The sequence below is a fragment of the Triturus cristatus genome, chromosome 2_1, assembly GCF_964204655.1.
Source record: "Triturus cristatus chromosome 2_1, aTriCri1.1, whole genome shotgun sequence".
NCBI lineage: Eukaryota > Metazoa > Chordata > Amphibia > Caudata > Salamandridae > Triturus > Triturus cristatus.
In genome coordinates this window covers 388,014,745-388,029,909 of record NC_140581.1, presented here as the reverse complement: position 1 = coordinate 388,029,909, position 15,165 = coordinate 388,014,745, and the positions used below count along the sequence as shown (strand labels likewise).

Below are 15,165 nucleotides of genomic sequence, written 5' to 3'. Positions count from 1 at the left end.
CACTGTTCAGGTGTAAATGATGAGGCCACTAGCACACGGATGTTGGACGGATAGTACACTCAGTCAGCATAGTCCCACTAATGTGCGGCCTTCTAGCAGCCCAGCTCTATTGGCAGCAATCAACGTTCTATTGTGCAGCTTTCTCCATAGAGGTAGATGGCTGACTTAATTGAAGATGGCTATATAGTCAACCACACAGGAATAGAGGTTGGGGTCAAACCTAATGGCTTTATTTGCCACCCGGGCTAAAATCCATTATTGATGGTTTTTCTGTAACCCCAGCTGTTCCCATTGTGGGGCATCTACCTATCTTTCAGTTTGTTCTATTAAGTGCCTTCATATCAAGTGTGCATATATTTTACTCAAGAACATTATCGCCCACTTGATACCCTGCCACTACTGTAGAGTACATTAATATTTTCCATTGCATCCAGTGTACCTTAATTATGAGTCAGTCTGCAGATATTTTGACTTTTGACAACACCTTGCAACTGATCTCAGAAATTCTTCTTATTCTTCACCCATAGCGTCCCAATTTACTCTTCCCATTAGCAGTATCAATTGTGCACCATCGTGGAACAAGCCATTTTAATTTTATGGGATAGTGCTGTTACTTGCTTCTTTAAACACAATACAATCCTTATCAAATCATGGAGTACTATAGAGTCTTCTAGCAGTTCTCAATCTGTTTGTCACCTGTTTTCCTCCTATATAGTCTCATAAATCCAAAGTTCCCACTTTGTAGTCAGATTCATTTAGTCATTTAGTGCTCTTCCAATCATGAGCTCCAAATTATGCCAACCTAAAGAACCATCTTATGTCTCTGATTCTATATTTGTCTCTCTTTGCCCAATTACGTTTTCCACTTGGTTCAATTTAATCTTTAATTCATTTAAAGTGAATAATGTCAGTGACAGTATAATCCAATGTATTAGTTGCTCCCTTGCTTATAACCGGTGGTTGTGGAGATATTTCTATGCTGAATCTGACATTCAGACTTCTCTAGAGAGCAGCATAAAAATTGTTGACCTCTAGCTGGCCTCTTTTACACTTCTTCGGCCTGGTAACTCCTCTCCCTTCTCACCAACTTTTATTCAGAGCACGAATATTCATCCTTAATTTGCTACACAAATGACTATTGAATCCACGATTAAAATCCCATACTTATCCCCATGTTTTTTTCATTAGTTTCCTAATTTGACTTTAAAAATTTCTAATTCTATTCTTTTCATGCATCAACAGTTAACGATAGACATTCCCTAAAATTAGAGTATAACTCGCCAACATAGTTTTTCACAGTAAGCTTATCCACTAGAGTCGGAGAGATGCTAATCCCGATACTTAAAGAAAATCTTTTTAAAAGGCCTCCGCTTGACCTCCTCCTGGGGGATGAACTAGCTAGTTATTGTTATATGTGGAAACTTGTCATCCACGGTTCTAGAATACAGATCGGACTAAACTGATGATCAGATGGCAGTTCATTATGGACTGTTCCCATGAGGCACACGGTCAAGACTGATTTGCATATGGCTGGGTCTAAACTGGGGTGGCATGGCGAGCAAAAGAACAATGGATTTAACCCAGATCTCTTGACTGGGGGTGATTGTATGATTTATTCAACATTCCGTCCATCAGTTGTTTGCGTAGCATGAAGATCAGTACAGGTCACAATTCCGGTTGAATTTTTTGTCAAACCAGTAATGTTGCATGATGAGAGCTGTCCATCAGCCTTACCGATTCGTTGTACTCTTCTATCGGCAGTCAAACCAACAGGCTGAGCAACGTTGAGATCAAACTTGTGGTTAAAAAAAATACTCGTAAATCTAGTTCTTTTAAAGGAGCATCACTTTATCCCAAATTTCCATTGGTGGGCACATTTGCCCCTCTTCAGTTGTTTTGTGTTCAGATGGTGCATGCCTTGCATCCTGGCTAGATAGATGGAAAAGAACAGTTGTCTTGTTTTTTCTTTTTTAGACTTCTTAGCCTACAGTGTCTTGGTGTCATGGCTGTGGGTGTGCGGAGACCCACCAGATATGGTGAGCTTGTCTGTGAGATAAGTGGGGGTGCTAGTTGTGATAGCTTTGTAAACGATGCAGCTAGTTTTGAAGATGGTGCATACTGGCAAGGGGAGCCAATGGAGTTCCATCAACTTGGGGATGATGTGATCATATTTCTTCAGGCCCTGGATGAGTCTTGCTGCAGTCTTTGTATTTTTTGGCAATTTGTTCTTTGAAGAAGAGGTTGGTGTCCATGGTTAATCCAAGTGATTTGGCATTCAGTGAGAGTTGGGGCTCAAACCTGTCAACGTTCAAGTCATTGTGCCATGTATGTATATTGTATCTTGTTTGCTGTTCTTGGCAAATAAGAATTGTCTTGGATGGGTTAAGCTTCAGGTAGGCGTTTGACAAGCAAGATATGCACGCTGTGCTTGAGGCATTGTATGTTTGAAAATACACAAATATACTTGAATATCTTCTCTGCATCAGACTATTGGTGAATCTTGATGCTGGTATATGTGAGTAGAGCAGCAAGTGGCTACATATAAAGGTTGAAGATGACAGGAGACCGTATCGAAACCTGGGGCACTCCCCATATGATGGGGATTTGTTTGCAAGGGCACAAACTAGTGTCAGTTGGAAAGGTAGTCTAAGAACCAGTGAAGTACATTGCCAGTTTGTCCTATTCTCCCCTCAAGCATGCATATTTGGGTGGGAGGGTCAACTAAGTCGAAGGCAGCAGAGAGGCAATATCAGGAGGTAGAGGGTCCACTTCATCTATGGTAAAGCAGGCATCATTCACGATGTGCAAGGTGACGGTCTTCGTGCTGCAGCGTGATCTGAAGCCAGGCTGATGGTCACACATGAGATGGTTAGCATTGATGTGACCTTAGAGTTGAACATAAACTGCGTTTTCAATGATCTTGCCATTGAGTGGTAGGTGAGTGATGGCCTGTAGTTGCTGATATCATCAGCGTCTACTGTAGGTTTCTTCAGGGGTTGGAGTATCTGGCCAGTCGTGAGAGAACTTCTGGGGAAAATCCTTGAGTGAGCAGGCATTGACAATGCTAAGTTGGGATAAGATTAATATTGCGAAGGAAGGCTACATTCTTATCAGAATGCTGAATAATGTAACTGCTATCACTCTTTAACAGCAGTTCAAAGTATAGTTGCGCAGTTATAATTAAAAGTTACCACTGATTCTTGCTCTGGGCCTTCCATAGCCAAAATAAATCCATCTTTGTCAATCTCAGAAGATGTAATTGCATCAACTCCTGGAAGATTTCTTTCTGATAGCTAAACGATTCCTATTATCAGTCAAGTTCCCTTGAGAGTCTTACAGCAGTTTTAATATCAGATGCCTAGTATTGGTAACATCCTCCACTCTGTTAAGCGCCTGTATATTACAATCATTCAGTTAACGCAAAATCCCGGTATGCCTTCGAGTCAAGCACAGAGTTCATAGTCACAGGCCAACACTTGGGATATTCATATTTCCATATCGTCCCTTGGAGTTGTCAGTCTTTATTATTGCGCTTACACACTGCGCAAGTGAATCTAGACTGTTTGCTCAGGACTATGAGTGTCTAAAAAAAATAAAAAAAATATCACGCCTAATACCTTCGCTACACAGCAAGTTTATGATTCTCTTGCTATCAAGTCACTTAATGGGAATGAACTGCAGTAAATTCTGTACCTTCCATTGTTTACTTTCTCATTTTCCTCAGTCAGTAGTTCTTAAGGTTTTGACATCTGCACACCCCGTTGAATCACAGCTGAAAGTCAAGGACTCCTTCGACAAGCCTTGTCTATGATTTGTATCTCCGCAATAATCAGCAAGAGATACACCAACAAGTACACACTATATGAACGCAACACATCTACTTTCCCGTCAACTGCTTTTTTAGAGTGAGAGCACCTAAGTTGTGTTTATAAATCTCAGCAGAAGTGATGAGACGAAAGTAGTAACTGGATTGACACTGGCCTCTGTCGGACACAGTAAAGCTTGGTATAGACAAACCTGGAGATTATTTAGGCTTTTTGTTTCAATTGTAACAAAGACAGTGATTGTTATAAGCTTGAAGACCAAGTGCACATAATGAAAAAGTACTTGTTGTGGTACTCGGCTTGTGGAAAAATTTACAGTCACCTGAAAAAGGCAGGCATGCCACCTTTGCAGTAAAAGGTGTGAGAGCTTGAATTAAGGAAGTACCTGGAAGGGCATATGTAGATCACGCAGTGGTTTGAACACTGCCTCTTTAAGTGGGCAATTGATTATCATTTTCTAGAAATCCATAGGCAGTTCAAGTGTTTGTCAGAAGCTGATTCTTCGTATTCGAGCTAGGGATGAGCTGAATGTTTTTGTTCCGCTCTGGGAATTTGGTCACTTTGTATTGTAAAGCTGAGTTCTGGCCAATTCCTGCCAATTGCCGTGTGGAGGAATTGGTTTCCTGCGATGTTCCAGAAATTCGAGCGTCAGTGAAATTTGTCATCCGCTGGCGCGATTTGCTAACGCAGGTGGTCGTGGTCAGAGGCCTGCTACGCAAGTTGATTTTCTACTTGAACAGCAGCAAATTTAACTGTAATGGTGCAGTTAAGGCTTATTTTTCAGCACTGCTCGCACTACTTGTGCTAAATTGCAGAGTGAGCAGCACAATGTGCATATTTTACGGCAGTTGGCTGAACTCCGCAGAATCTCGCGGAATCATTCCAACATCCTGGGTCTTGAACTAGATGGAATCTGCTACTGACTAAAATTATTTAAAAAATGCTTGGGATTCTATTTCCGAAAAGCACGTTGTCTTTGATTTAAAACTGCAAGCAGCACATACACTGGAGAGGAAATACAGTAGACTTGCAACAAATAGTTTCTTATTGAAACTATTATCCCCGTAGGTGATACCACTTCTATACTTGATTAGCTAAAAAAGCATATGAAAATTTATTTAAAATATTGTTTAGAGGTAAGATGGGTTTGTAGCCACTAGTTGTTATAATCTACCGGCGTAGATTGATCATTCTTGTTGTACTCCTGCTACTTATTTTTTTGTGTGTTTGCTGGCTTATACACCGACTTTCCAGATCTCTTCCCTTTTGATAATTTACACATTTCAGCAGCGGATCTATCCACATAACTTTTGAAACCCAACACTCCGCCAATTACAGGGGCTTTCAATATCACATGAATATTTCCTGCTTATCTCTAAATTGACTTCAGGTTTGTTTTGTTCTTACCCTTCGGCCCACTTCTGTTTCTGTTTCATGAGGTTTTATTGTCTGGGTCTCCCTTTTTTTAACTTTTTTTTATTTATTTTTTAATTGAAATCTGAGATATCGTACAGATCTTGTCACATTTTTACCTATGGTTAACAAATATCTACATTTCCTACTGGCCAGAATAACATACTGAAATTTACAGTTTCAATATACATACACCGTTTATACTACACATCCTGATCATATGTCCTTCGTAGTTATACATATTTACCTACCCAATCCCTTGTCGCTCATTTCTTTCCATCCATGCTATGAGGGGTTCCCGTATATTCCTGCCTTATCCCTTTGCATTAATACAGAGTGATTTGTTGACGACCTACGTATTAGTCTATACAGCCATTGATAATATGTGGGTGGCTCACTATACCTTCCATAGCGTGGCTACCAGTAAGCGTGCTATCGCCATTGTTAAAACACAAAGTCCCTCTACCTCAGATTTAAATTTACCCGTATATCATATCCTAAAAGAATCAAAGTTGGAGTAATTTTGATCACTTTGTTTAATAGCTGGAGCCAGAATTTTTCAATACCCTCTTTTAGCAAATTCAGCTTTTCGCAAGCATAAAACATGTGAATACTTTCGGCCGGGCCCATCTGGCACCTCGGACATTTATCAGTCTGTCTCTTTCCCCACCCAAATAATTTGGCGGGCGTATAATGGAGATTATAGATCATTTTATATTGTTGAGCTTTAAGGTTGGCTGACATAAAAACTTTAATCACGATCTCTAATACCCGATCTATATCTACCTCCCCATCCTCGAGCTTACTAGCCCACTTAGATTCTATTTTAGCTATATCATCCGGTTTCTTTGCCAATAGTTCTTGATAAAAATCCTTAATTTTACTTTCTGGGTTTTTCATTATTTTTAATATAGGGAGCGGATCCATTCTAATGAGTCCTATAGGGAGCCCTTTGATTCGATTTTGTATTTGTAGATATTTAAAGCATGAGTTTTCATATATGTCAAACCCTTGAGCTAGTTCTAAAAAGGTCTTTCTGTCTGCATTGGAATAGAGATATGCCAATGCTGTAATCCCCGCCTGTTCCCATTTTTTGACCATTCCATCATAGAGTGCTAATGTCAAAAGATCTGAATGCTAGAGTGATGTGTATATATATTGTACCTGCTAATTTGACAGATCTCTTCCACTTTTTTTCAGGTCTTTAGCGCACTCTGAGTGCATTTATATCAAGGTTTTTTATATTTTGGGTAGTTTTGTCGTTGCAATAAACCTGCGGCATCATCCCCCATAGCAAGTTGATATATGGTGGGTCTCTCCCATTTGAAGATGATGGAGGCTTCCAAATTGTTGTGAGGCAGTAGCCCAGCAGTAAAGCCGTATGCTAGGGGCTCCCCACCCTCCCCGTTCTTTAGGTAGCGTCAGATATTTATAGGCCCGTCGTACCTTTTGGTATCCCCAAATCAATTTAGAAAACATAGCCTCAATTCTAGGTATTTTAGTAGCGGCAAGTTCCAGTGGTATTGCGCGTATTAAGTACAAAATCTTAGGGAATATCTTCATCTTGATTACGTTAATTCTACCAATTGTGAGATGTAGATTATTGATACGTCTAAGCTCGCTGTTTGTTTGCAGCACTGGGTCAATATTGATCGCCCAAAGTTTATTAATTTCCGCTGTTATTTTGACCCCTAGATACGTAGATGTCTCGGTTACTCGAGAGTCTTGGAGCCGGCACTTAGAAGAGCATATAATTTGTGTTTTGGTTTTATTTAAAAGATAGCCGGACTTCTCCCCAAATTTTTCTGCCATATTTTCAATTTCTTTAATGGTCGTTCGAGGTTCTGCTGTTATGATCGCAATATCATCTGTGTATGCTAAAATTTTCGTCTCATGGCCCTGTATTCTAACTGGTTTTATCAACTGGTTGTGCAAAATACGAGTAATAATAGGACCCAAATAAAATGCAAACAAAATAGGAGAGCAGGGACAGCCTTGGCGCGTACCTCTGGCAATCTCCACCCTCCTGGAAGTGTACCCCATAATTTGAATCTGAGCATGCGGTTTAAAATACATAGCCTGGAGAGCCCTTATAATTCCAGCGGGAAATCCTCTATCTACCAAATTCCTCCATAGATATCGCCAGGCCACTCGATTAAAGACTTTTTCCACGTCCAGGAGGACCACAGCCATGTCTTTCTCATCAGCCTCTGCGATATCCAAGATAGAGATAACACGCCTTGTATGGTCTGTGGTCCCCCTGCCGGGAACAAAGCCATGTTGCCAGGGTGATATAAGTGCAGCAATAGTCTTTTGTAATCGAGTGGCCATTATTTTGGAATAGACTTTCGCATCCGCTTTCATAAGTGATATTGGGCGGTACGATGATGGCACTTCTGGTGGTTTATCTTTTTTGAGAAAGATAACCACATCCGTATCCTGCCACGATCCAGGTGGGATCCCTCTATATTGTATGCTCACAAAGGTCCTGCATAATAGGGAGTATTTGAGGCAGTAATATTATGTAAATTTCTATGGGAATTTTATCGGGGCATGCAGCTTTTCCCAGTGATAGAGATTCTAGTGCTTCCTGCACTTCACCTATAGTTATTTCTCTTTCTAATTCCACAGCGGCCTTAGGGTCTAATCTTGGTAGCAGATGGTGTTCCTCTGCTATTTCATCATATTCAACCGAGCATTCCTCCGATTGGTATAGCTTGGTGTAAAATTCCTCGAATACCCCAATAATTTCCTGTGGTCCGGATACTAGATGGTTATTTCTATCCCTAATTTTTAATATGTTATTTCTAGCAGCTTTCTGCCTTATTCTTCGGGCTAAAAGTCGCCCCGTAGCCTCCCATATTCTTATAGTTCCCCACGGTAAGCTTGAATCATCTGGGCCACTTTGGTCTGAAAGTATGCATTTATTGCTGATTTGACTATAGCTAGTTTAGTCATTTGTTCGGCCAATAAGCCCTCAGGACCACCTTTATTGATTATCTGAATATGTTCTGCCTCTAGTTTAGACAGTTTACTAATTAATAGCTCGAATTGTATCTCGCGTTGTTTCTGGGTGTAAGCTACATATCCAATTGTCTGACCTCTCCAGGCAGCCTTAAAAGTATACCAAACCACCTCACGAGATGCGCTATATCTGTTACAATCAAAAAACTCTTGCGTCCATTGTTTAATATATGTGCAGAATTCGTCATCAGCCAGCAGCTTTTTATCGAATGACCATGAAGCCCTTTGTCTAACCTTCGGAATCCCCCTTAACTCCAAGATCAGAGGATTATGGTCGGAAAATAATTGGGGCAATTTAATAATATCTAAGTTACCTATCAGTAAGTGGGAGGCAAGAAATTATTCCAGCCGTACGAATTTCATGTGTGGATTGGAGAAGTATGTAAAACCAGGATCTTTTCGTTGTTTTTCTGGCCATACATCACACAGGCCATGTTTCTGGGTATTAATCACATCCTGATGTATATTAAAGTCACCGCATACTATCAAACGTTGGGACCAATTAGCTAGCTCTATTTCTTATTCGTCCCAAATAACAGCATCATCTAAATTAGAACCATAGACATTCACATCTCAGCCGATTTGGTAATTCTACTATCGCCCCCACTTATCTGCTACTGATCATACTGCCGGTCCATCCCGTTGTCTAGTATATATTGCGACCCCTCTAATCGTAGTATCCTGGGAAGAGCACGCCACCAAGCAGTAGCCCCTAATCTCTAAAAGACTCTTGTTTCGCCATGGGATATGCGTTTCTTGTAAACATATTAGATCTGGGTTCAATGTTCTAAGTATCTCAAATACCCTTTCTTGTTTTTTTTCTATCATTTAGGCCACCAACATTAGATGAATACATCCTAAATTTATCCATGGTTTTTTAATGTTTTCTCCCTAATCTGGCCATTGCTGATCTAGCATCTGCAATTTATTATTTCCAATAAAGACGGATGTCTCTGATTTCTTTTTTTCTATCTCATCTTTCTCCTTACCCCTCCCCTCTACTTGCTCCCCAACCCTTGTGCCACCCTCAGCTCCCTACCGCTATACCCAGCCTCCTTCCCCTCACCCAACCCGTGTCCCCAGCTGCCCCCCTCCCTCCCCCACCAAGTTCTCTCTACATAGGCAAAAGGGCCAATGGCCCTTATGATGGAGAGAGACTTGCACCTCTGTGTCCCCTCTTTTTATTACTGTGGCATTAACCCAAGATGTTTACATATGTAAATATATTTAACTTTTGTGTTGTTTTTATATTATACAGGCTCATGCCGATATCGTCCGGCGGTCCCATTTTCTTATTTTTTGTAAAGAATCTAGGCATTCTTTGGCTGGCCTTTGCTAATTACTTTTAATGTGGCTGGGTTAAGTAAAAAGGCATGCGCCTCCTTGTTCTGAAATGGGGTTATGAGTTGTCGTAGTTGCCACCTCTTCTCAACAGTGTGGTGACAGAAGTCGGGCTTTACAAAAAACTGGACTTCTTTTCCATGCCGCTGCTTGTCTGGTCGGGCCAGATCGTACAAGGCCTGGCGTGCTAAAAAGTTATTTAAAGAAATCAGAATGGCCCTTGGCTTAGTCTCCGTTTGACCTCTCTAAGCTGCCAGCTGTCTAAACGGGAACCTATGGGCCCTTTGAATCTCGATAGACCAGTTCCACATTGTTAGTTCGGGGAAGGCTTCGGTGAAAAGATCAATCAAAATTTACAGACATCTGAACCTTCAGAACCTTCAAGGATACCCAACACTCTTAAGATTATTGCGGAGTAATCGGTTCTCTAAATGAACTATTTACATTTGAGTGTCATCTCTCTTAGAGGTCATAGCGTTCAGGGTGGCCTTTTGTGCTGTCATCTCATCTTTGAAGACTGATATTCTCCCCTCTGCCTCATTCATTCTGTCAGTGAATTCATTGCAGGTTTTTGCTATTTTCCTGACTGTGTTGTGGTATCCAAGTTTATTTCGTCTGCATTTGAGGTGTTCGATTCATTCCATAGGCTAATTGCAGACCCTTCCAGAGACCCAGAGCTTGGCCCCCATCTTGCTCGTCCGCCCAGCTTGATCATCCTCTGATAAGTCCGAGGACTCCGAGAGGGAGTAATATTTCTCACCCGAGTCGCCCTCTTTAGGGGTTTTTAGTGTGTTTCTTTCATTTAGGTTGTGGTCCATCGTAGGATCCTGTACTAAGATACCTTGAACACACTCTGGGTCCACAGCTAGTATATCAAATCCTGTCTCTGGTGTGTTCTGTTGTGAGTTCTGTTGTGGCTCAGAGATAGACTGACTTTGGGTCAGTATAAGTTTGTTTTCCTTGTCGGAGTATGTTATAGTCAGCAAATTATCAGAAATATCACTCCCAGCCATAGCGTGCACCATTTTCTCTCTGGCGTCTATAGTATCCCCATTGTCTTTTTTTGCCTTTTGTAAACATTTGTGGAACTTTCTTTTTTGAGTCCGGCTGGTGTTCGCCACCCCTACATATGGCTACTCATGTCACCAATAATACCTTCCCTGGCTGCTTTGGTGTTAATGCCTGGTTTGGACAAAGCCTCTGACCTGCTCCCGGCCACGGACTCCGTCTGGTCGCAGCTTTTGCCACCACGAGCTGATTTTGGCAAAGCGTAGTTCACTGCCACGTACTGCAGTTCTAAGAGGAGGTAAGGCTTGCCGCTTTATTTCCCAAAGCGCTGCCAAAATGTATATTTTCTATTGCCAACGTTTAGAACCAAAGGATCAGTCTTCTTCGCAGCGCTTCACGTTGTTAGCTATACTAGTAGCTGCCCCCAGTAAGTGCCTCCTCCAAAACAGACAAACAGTGTGCTTTTTTTTCTGTATGCCTCCTGGGACGCCGACACATCATCGCGTAAACCTCAGGGAGTCAGCTGGCTCCGACTCAGACTCTGAACCCACCCCCCACAAACGGTGTGTCTGACAGTCAGGTACGGGTTGTGCCTGCCGGCAGGTGGGGCGTCTGTCGATCGATCTCCGGGCCAGGCTCTAGACCGCCGCCTTCTCCTCGCAGGTGAGCAGTAAGTCAGGCAAATGCAGTGCGGAATTATCGCTGTCGTAGCCGCCACCTTTGATTGTCGTTATGTGCCATTAAATGATTTATTTTCTTCGCGAAGGGATCGTCGCTTTTAAGCTTTGTCGCATTTTTCTGTTGAAATCTACGGTAGATGCCACATCTGTATACCGCTGAAGCGCTCCACAATGCAGACTATCGAAGAAGGGGGAGCTCTGTGAGGAGCTCGTCGCTTGCACGTCCGACTAGCGGCCGCCATCTTTGCCAGAAAAGCAACGTCTGGGTCTTCCTTTCACAACAATTTTCATAGGGCCACTCTATTCTTTTGATACAATAGTTCCTGTCAAATAGATCAGTCCGTTCTACCATTTTCCTCTTAATTTCACCAGTACATAGGGAGACTTAAACACATTCTCTTGTAAGGAAGAGTTACCCGTTTGCTCCCTCCACTTTGTTCTACCCCTTTTGCTCTAAGGACAGGTTATCAGTTTGAGAGGTTGCTCTTGAGAAAGGAGTGGGCAACCCCCCCAACCTTGCCAAATATACGAATCTCCTCAATTTCTGAACATATTTGTGTTTGAATACTCTGGTGGGAACATTCTTACAATAATACATTTTGTCAATCCTTCCTCTTTATCCTTACTTTCTGTAGTACCATTATGTTACTAGATTTTTTCCAGTTAATTGGATTTCAGAAGCAAGACTTGACAACTGTAACTGCGCTGGAACATTCCATCATTCTTTTGCAGGTTGCTAACCAAGAGCAGTGATAGTTGTCGTCGTAACTTTTGTTCTACAAGCAACCAGACGAAGAAGCAATCCTTGATCTGTCAGATTACTCCAATTTTAATAGAGCCACCATCTGCCTTGTCATTTGATCATAAACGGCTATTTCAACCAAGTTGTACCAATGCCATCTCAGGATTTGCAACACCCATATCTCTCTCCTCTATTTTTAAAGATTTCACCCTTGCGTAAAACATTTGACTCTATATACCAGCTTCCTAATTAAGTAATGTTAAGTGTGTTACCCATAATGTTACGTGCTGCTATTAATCCTTCAAAGAGTGCACTCTCTCTCTAAAGTAACGTAAGGAATTAATGATTTCAGGCAGGTGTCCCACATCAAAATGAATCAAAGAGGCTGTCTCATTGGAAGTAATACTACCACCTACGTCCAACTCATGCAACAGCTCCTTTAATCTGTAACCTATTCTCTGAGAGGGCCTGGCTAGTGGCCTGCACCATTGCCCCTGATATTGCAGTTAGATCTGGTGCTTATGTCTACTTAAAAAGAGCCTTCTTAAGTAAGTTTTACTTTGAACCTATGGCTGACTCTGATCTCAGTCTGATGTCACCTGTGCCAGGATGGTAGGCAACTGTACAAGGGCTCCCATTGGGCACCCAATGTTCAACACTAAGGTAATTTCTTCAGGTAGTATTTTACTTAGCCGTTGTTAGCTGAGTGAGAGCTGCAAACCTTGGATTTTAAGAGGGATCTGGGGTGCTGCATTGATAGAGCTTAGACACACTGGTCTACACATCAGCTGTTCATGACTTTTGGGGAGTGTTTTCTTGGGTAGACATTATCACTAGTAGAATTCATCAAGCATGATCTACTCCTATACGATGGTCAACTTTTTGGAGAATGCGTGATCATTATGCTGCTTGTCCTGATATGCGAAGAGGCCAGGTTGAGGTTCTTACAGATTTGTGAGCATTACTGCAAGAATACTGACACGAATGCCAAAGCTGCTCTATGAACTGCAATGCTGAGGAATCTGTTTCAGAGATGAAGCACCTCTTTGCATTTATCCAAGGTAAGCGCTTACTGCTTGGCATTCTACTTAATAGTAGTAGAATCAATAAATGATCCTGTGCTGGAAACAAATGGATGGACGGGTCGTTCTCATGTATCAGCATCTTAGATCCACACACATCCTGCCCAGCCTTTTCAGCAATTTGTTTTCTATTGTTTGTTGTGTGCTGCATATTACCCCAGATGTTTCCAGAAGTTAAAAATGTGAAGTGTGACATTATTACAGCTGGGTATACATAAGTAACAATGAAAAATAACTCTTGAGTGTTCCTTGTTCATAGGCATGACATGTTCCAACTTGATTTTACTAGAGGATTCACAGCCTAACGTAGAGCCGACAGGAGAATAGTCAAATTGCACCAGTATAGCAATGCTGGTGTACTTTCTTTGCAAGAAGATAACTAATTATTTTTTCTCTGAGGATGACTTTGATGATACACAATATGTCCAGTTATCTAAACCAGTAAGAACGTTTTCAGTCATAGATGAATGTTTCTCTATATTAATGTGGCAAGTCTTTCTTGAGTTAGTCCACACTAGCATGTCTTGCAAAGCTATCTGCTCATGTTGGAAACTATCTCTTTACCTGACAGTCTTCACCCCGGTTGAATTCTGCCTGTTCAGGTGAGGGGAGGTGAGGGGGTGGGGTTGGACTACAAAGTTGATTAAGAACCCAGGTGCAGTGTCTTCATCAAGAAGCTGATCAATGTTAGCAGTTTCTAGTTCTGAAAGCGAGTCTAACTTTTTTGCTAAAGAAACAGTTCATTTAAGAAAGTCTAATCCAGTCCTTATGAAGACCTCCCTTCATGGCTCATTTCAGTGTTGAGGGTTGAAATATTTCGGCAGAAAAGTCTGGTTGTCACTAACACTTCCAGGATATTTTAGAAAATTAGACACGAGCACAAACATGGAAGTGGTTCCTTGCCCATTTTCCCTGTCTCCCACAATGGACATTTTTGTATTTAATAGCACAGTTAATTTAAGCCATACCCTTATTCAAAAACAAAGGAGACCTTAACAGTGCCCCCAAAAGTGGCTTCCCAGAAACACTGGACTCTGATTTGCTTGATTTTTAATTGTGAGCTTGCAATGCTGTTGACAAGTGCACAAACACTACGTTCTATACGTTTTTGATTAGAGTGAAAGGCGGGGTGGTATGCAACACGTTTTATAGTTATACTCATGTACACTGAAAGTTTGTAACTAGATGTGAGAATGTACTATAGCCAATATATTCTATTGCTTATAGACAGTCCGAAGGGACAATTATGGTTTCATCTTCTCCTTCAGAATTGGGCAAGTTGGATCACACAAGTGCTTTTCGTATATGATAATCCATGGGAGAGATGGGACATATTGATTTACTTAAAGCTTTGTTTTAAATGATTGATTTAGTCTTGCATTCAGACCATGACCTGACAATGAGAGGCAACCAGTTTACCCCACAAACGCATAGAAATGGAAAATGACATCTGGGCCTTTATTTTGTATTTTTTTTAAACCTTGGTTACATATTTTAATTTCATATTTAATTATTGCATGGGGCTTAAATCCCTAATGCAGCACACATTTGTTTGATTTTGTCACTACCATGTTCTTAAAGAATGCTTTATATTGAATTATTTTCCTTGTTACACTTTTCTCAAAATACTTGTTTTACCTGTCCCATAGAATTCTGAGATGTGGTATAAACGTCACAGCATTGCCATTGGAGAAGTGCCAGCTTGCAGGCTTATACACCGCAAAACCTTGACAGAATCTAATGTGGAAGAAATATGGAAGACCATGACCTTGACTCAGTATGTGGATTGTATTTACCATTGTTTTGAGCAGCTCATGTACACCATGGTGACCCCTGTGTTTTAATAGCCTTTCTAAGATTTGCAACTGCAATAAGATGTCTGGATGCAGAACAACAAATTTATTAATGTGTTTGCTCATAGTTTGACCCAAGGGTAAAAAAAGTTGTGAAAATGTAACGAATGAGAGAGAGGCAAAGGCACAGACTAAAAATTAAGGCATTGTGTCTTTCTTAATACTTTTCCAAATCAGTTTAAAGAAATTATTATTCAT

The 15,165-nt window shown here is 41.1% G+C and overlaps 1 protein-coding gene across 2 annotated transcripts in view; it reads left to right on the top strand.

The window, feature by feature from the left end:
- DEPDC1B (DEP domain containing 1B) overlaps positions 1-15,165 on the top strand; it is a 274,836-nt gene that overhangs the window by 57,486 nt on the left and 202,185 nt on the right. For both annotated transcript variants that reach the window (XM_085631495.1, XM_085631491.1), the window contains exon 4: positions 14,764-14,891. In XM_085631495.1, coding sequence (XP_085487621.1) covers positions 14,764-14,891 — 128 coding nt within the window. The remainder of the gene's footprint in view (positions 1-14,763; positions 14,892-15,165) is intronic.